Source organism: Lygodium microphyllum, chromosome 3 (assembly GCF_053477565.2).
Source record: "Lygodium microphyllum isolate KBCC chromosome 3, Lygodium_microphyllum_v1.1.10, whole genome shotgun sequence".
In the NCBI taxonomy this organism is placed as follows: Eukaryota; Viridiplantae; Streptophyta; class Polypodiopsida; order Schizaeales; family Lygodiaceae; genus Lygodium; species Lygodium microphyllum.
In genome coordinates this window covers 110,132,892-110,138,131 of record NC_141137.1, presented here as the reverse complement: position 1 = coordinate 110,138,131, position 5,240 = coordinate 110,132,892, and the positions used below count along the sequence as shown (strand labels likewise).

Genomic DNA, 5,240 nt, shown 5'->3' with positions numbered 1-5,240 from the left:
CCTAACAAATGATATAATCATGTGGTAGCAATCTTGAGAAATGTGTCAGATAGAAAACTCAACTCAATGGAAGCTCTTATTTATGAGCAAGGAAACAAACTCAAAGAGAAGACCTAAGAAACTTCACCAAGCCGCATAGTATCTACACCCTTGTAGCAAAAGATCTTAAATTTTATATTTGCAAGGCATTATTATGTGATAAGAAGTGTATACTTCACATACAAGTGTGTAGTTAACATCCCCCTTTAGATACCTTGGAAAGACACCTCGTGTGCATCTTTTTAACTCCATGCTTGTGTCCAAATTCCAACCTGATATTGTACCCTTTAGAAACGTTGGAATAACACCTTGTGTGCATCTTTTCAATTACGTGCTTACATCCAAATTCCAACTCTGCATGGTACTTGAAATTCTAACTAGGGTAAAGGGACCAACAAAGTATCATCTAACAATCCTCCATTATAACTTTTTTTCCAAGTTGGTTCCCTAAATGTTTTTTAATGGTCAAACTATTTATGTCATATGGGATTCAAAGAAAAAACATTGTGCATTTTGATTTTTTTTTCAAGTAGCCCTAGTTATAAGCGAAGGGTTCATAAAAGAGTAATAGAGTTTGAGAGGCCAATGGAGTTATACTCAAGGGTGCATTGCTTTAAGGTTTAATAAAATCCAAAATATAAAAAATTTACATGGCTCAATTGTTTAATTCATGGTAAGCTCATCTATAATTTTTAAAAATATGTATATCACAATATTAAATAATTTAAAAAGCAACATCTTTTTTTACAAAATTATCACTCAATTGAAGTAATGTGCATTTTTTTAAGGGGGCATCACTTTATTCGCCGCTTTAACCTAGCTTGCTGTGTATTAACACTAAGCCATTGAGAATTGGGAAGGTAAAAAACAATTTTATATATATATATATATATATATATTTACATAGTACTTTCCTTCTAGGAACCTTCTGAGTGTGAGTTCTGCGCCTCTCTTGCATCAAACCGAAAGCATAGAAATTGTATATATATATATATATACATACATAGTACTTTCCTTCTAGGAACCTTCTGAGTGTGAGTTCTGCGCCTCTCTTGCATCAAACCGAAAGCACAGAAATTCTAATTAGCCTACAAACATCGAGTCACTAAGAATGTGTTGCAGTGATACTTTCCTTCCAATTCCTATGATCTAAGCAAGCATTTTCCTTTTCCAATTTATGTTCCATGGTTGCATCAACCCAAGCATGGTGCTCGTAAATTGTAATTAACCGAGTCATCAATTAAGAATCTGTTGCCCTATCTCTAGCAATCGCAAAAACAATCTCCTTCCAAATCTGTTCTGTTCCATGGTTGCATCAATCCAAGCATGGATATTGTAATTAGTCTATAAACATCAAGTAATTAAGAAAGTGCTGCCCTGATAATTTCTTCCCGATTCCTATGATCTAGTCTAATTGAGTTCTGATTTCTGTTCCATGGTCGCATCGAATTCCAAGTATGGGTATTTATAATCTGTCTATAAACACCATGTCTAATTGAGTTCTGGTTTCTGTTCCATGGTCGCATCGAATTCCAAGTATGTGTAATTATAATCTGTCTATAAACACCAAGTCGTTAAGGGATTGTTGCCCCAGCTGCTGCAGAGCGCTGTTCTCATATTTTGCTTCCAATGCGTATGATCAAGTCTGCTTAATTTTATGGTCTTGCAAAAGCATCACAGGTTGACCAGTTCCCATAGACGTGTGGTCTGCAGGTCTGAGAGAATGCCGGAAATGGCAACGATGACCATAAGAGCAAGGCCGACCGGCCATAAACATCCGACAGGGGTGGGTCTTGTAGAGCCGGTGACGCATCACTGGCCGAAGCTCCTCCAAACCATGAGCAAATTGGCACCTGCTTCCATAAGGACACTCGAGCCCCTTGTTACACAGCTCTGTCTTGTAAGTCCCCTGTTCATATGCCTCGTACTCAGCCTCTCCTGCCATAGTAGCACATTCGCTGCTGTTTTTTATTCCAGATTTAGGACTCTGCAAACAAATACAATCGCGCAATGCTTAACAGGATCGACATCATTTGTACTAGTGGTGAAAAGTTACTGATGCAGCTAGTAGCAAACTGCCAGCTCTCTGTTATGGATTTCATGTAAGCAAGCTCATTTAATCAGCAAACACGAGGCGTTTACACTTGTGTAACTTATTATCCTGAATAAATCCGCACTTGTTCTGCGACCTTAGGCAATCCTTGTCTTGTGCTCTAAGATGAATGGAAATACAGGGACCAGTTAGACTGTCCTATTTTTGCGTTAGTTACAAGCATTTCTGTAATTCAAGAAGGCACAGTTTTATACTCACTTCAAGCTGAAGGCGATGTGGACGAAGTGGAGATGGAAGAAATGATCGGGTGTTTCGGCCTGTTGCAGAATCAGAACTAGAGGTTCTGCTCTCTGTTTTCGGTTTCAAGGCCATGCCTTTTACTCGAATGGAAATGCTTTTAGGGAGAGGACCTGTCGGAGTGCAAGAGCTGCTGTTGCTGCTCCCATAGCCGTGGTTTGAATTTGAGTCTTTGCTGCTTGCTTCTGGTGATGGAGTATGCTTATTGTAGAAGGTGCTAGTCGAAGAAAGGTCAGTCGGTGGCGAGCTGTGCAGAGGAGTTCTCAAATCTTGAGATGACTTCGATGCTCGGGGATAATCTGCTGACAAAGCTGAACTCTCTGTGCTGATGTTAGACGGCTTTAAAGGTGAATCAACCTGCTCCGAAAGATCACTGCTAGACTTGCACATTTTGTCCCAAGAAGAATGACTCGCATCACGTGATTCACTGCCAGCAAATAAATCTTTATGCATGACAGGGGACGTTATGTAAATGAGGCAAGGGCGGTTTCTTCCTCCTCCATAAGCATGGCCAGCCATCTCTTCAAAGCTCGTTTCGAAAGGCTTGCTTGAATCAATAGAAAGATCAGAAAGCTGGCTTGCAATGTAATCAGCAGCTTGCACGGGACTTGAAGGCATTGTCAATGGCCTTATTGAATCGGGCTTGGTTATGATCTCATGGTCTGCCTGGCCAATGTATGGTTCATTGACCAGGTAGCTATCCATCTGTCTGCTTGGCGAAGCAACTCTGCAATTGTCTGATGCAGGAAAGGAAAGTTGCCTCATAGAATTGACATGCATTTCCTTTCGCCGATGAAAAAGCTTAGACAACTCGATATTGAGAGCTCGAAGCTGAAGATTTTCTCTCTCTGCACACAGGCGGTATTGTTCAAACGCTAGCATTAGCTCTAAAATCTGATTGCATCGCTCTCCCAGGCTCTGATGTTGCTCCTTTGCTTCGGCTAGTTCCTTGTCAAGTGTAGCCATGATCAGCCCCGGGTCATATGTACCATCAAATGTACGCCGTTCCATAAGGCCAGTCGTTCTAATTTGGTGCTTTAATGGTGTCTGCAGTGATGTCGGCCTGACGTTCACCTGTAGCTGCAAGGAAGGTTCTGAACAAAGCAAAATGTTCGAAAATCAGACAAATGATCAAGACGATGGCTTCATGGCATGCCAAGATACAAGTCAGTAGTAGATTTGCGTGTGCGGCATTGATGGATGATCAAGAGAGAGTGCTTACCCTGTGGTAATGGCGTTGATGGCTCCTCCATGTGAGAGCAGCGTGCAGCTCGAGAAATACCTGAATGAGCACCATGATACACACGTTCATACGCAGAAGAAATGGAGCTCCGAAGAAAATCTGCTGCAGACCTGGATGTCACGTTTGTTGCTCTAGAAAATCCCAATTCATTCTGAACACTGTGATCACTTAGCCTAACGACAGGCCTTGGTCCGTTTTCATAATGCGAAAATATATAATGAGAAGTATGTTTTACCGATTACTTCTAACCCACACATAACATGGGGCACGCTACAAAAGCATCGATGTCATACAAGCCTTAGCCATAGCATAGCCTTATAAGCAGTCTTATATAAGCCGTTTCACACCTGTCAATTGTAGCAAGGACATGCATCCAGTCCTGCTCATCCTCTGGGCATGGGATGTACTTGGTCAAGGACCCATAGGGCTTCTTGACCGCGATCAAGACAAGAGAAGAGAAGAGAAGAGAAGAAGAGAGGAGAAGATGGAGAGCTTCTCCTCCCCAGTCCCTCACCCTCACACACTCACCCCCAATAGTTTTGACATGTACTTACTCTATCTCTCTATCCATAACCTTCTCTCTAATAAAATGGTAGTGCATTTTGATATGCTTAGTTCCTGTCCAGTTTCCGCATACAGACTCCGATCGTCAGTCTGAAAATTTCTGTGAGCTCGTCTCGACATCCCGCACTACATCCTTTAAGTCTTCAAAGAAGACACAGCTCAAACCCTATCGAAAGCCTTATTATATGAACCATGTCTTAATACGTGAAGGATACTTCACAAGTTGGTCGAGCCTTCATTCAATTGACCAAGATCGCCGAACATTACACTTTTAACATTGATTGTGCCATGAATGCTTGCGCATCTCATTTGTTTCCTCAAGAAAGAGGCCCCTCACTTCTTGACATTCCCATAGTAATTCTTAAATTGATTCATCATGGCTTCTGCACAAGGCACACAAAGGTGATGCCTATTTTGATCTGCACAATGTTTCCCTTCAGGGAAATCTATTCATTAGAGCTTGAATCTATTTGAACTAGGTCCCTAACTTTATGGCTTCTTTTTCAATGAGGTTATATTAATTAAAAAAGTGTAAATACATGCACTTAGAAACGTGCCATGCGCATGTCCATTGACATGCATATAATGGCCATTGTTCACACATGCAAGCTAATAGACTTGCAATATCGGGCCAAGTTGTTATGAAGAAAATGAAATCACACAAATTCCTGGTCATTAAGAAAGGATGTATTGAGCCTGAGGGGGGATGGGGGTTTCCATTATCTATAGCTCTCAAGAGTGTTATCTTGAATGTGACTTGAAGAGGTGCATGGTCCAATGGCACATAACTACTTAGGACCTCCATACGATAGTCTGAGAACAACCACCATGCGTCACAATTGGCGGAGGCTCTATCAAGCATGGATGCTCTCCAGTTTTGGCCCCTTGTGTATTGTGTTAGGTGGACACACAATGAGCCCGTTGCCACAATCAAGTCCTTAAGTTGGTGAGTGTTCACAAGCATTTTTAATTGGTCACTCTCCTCCTTGCCCATGTGTGAGGCTTCATAGGAATGGTAACTTTTTCTTTCTGTCATATTCCAAT

The 5,240-nt window shown here is 41.4% G+C and overlaps 1 protein-coding gene across 1 annotated transcript; it reads right to left on the bottom strand.

Moving 5' to 3' along the window:
* Positions 1-1,073: 1,073 nt before the first annotated feature.
* Positions 1,074-3,900, bottom strand: LOC148038742 (uncharacterized). Its single transcript, XM_087675464.1, has 3 exons — positions 3,612-3,900; positions 2,351-3,483; positions 1,074-2,026 (listed from the first exon to the last, which is right to left on the bottom strand). Exons 1-3 carry the CDS (start codon positions 3,640-3,642, stop codon positions 1,679-1,681), a joined length of 1,512 nt encoding a protein of 503 aa, XP_087531590.1. The 5' UTR covers positions 3,643-3,900; the 3' UTR covers positions 1,074-1,678.
* Between the last annotated feature and the right edge of the window lie 1,340 nt (positions 3,901-5,240).

Excerpts from the sequence above, each read along its gene's own strand:
- LOC148038742 (XM_087675464.1), bottom strand. The coding sequence starts at position 3,642 with ATGGAGGAGCCATCAACGCCATTACCACAGG. Across the intron at positions 3,484-3,611 it reads ATCAACGCCATTACCACAGG|AACCTTCCTTGCAGCTACAG; the intron begins GTAAGCACTCTC and ends TGCTTTGTTCAG. Across the intron at positions 2,027-2,350 it reads CACATCGCCTTCAGCTTGAA|AGTCCTAAATCTGGAATAAA; the intron begins GTGAGTATAAAA and ends ATTTGTTTGCAG.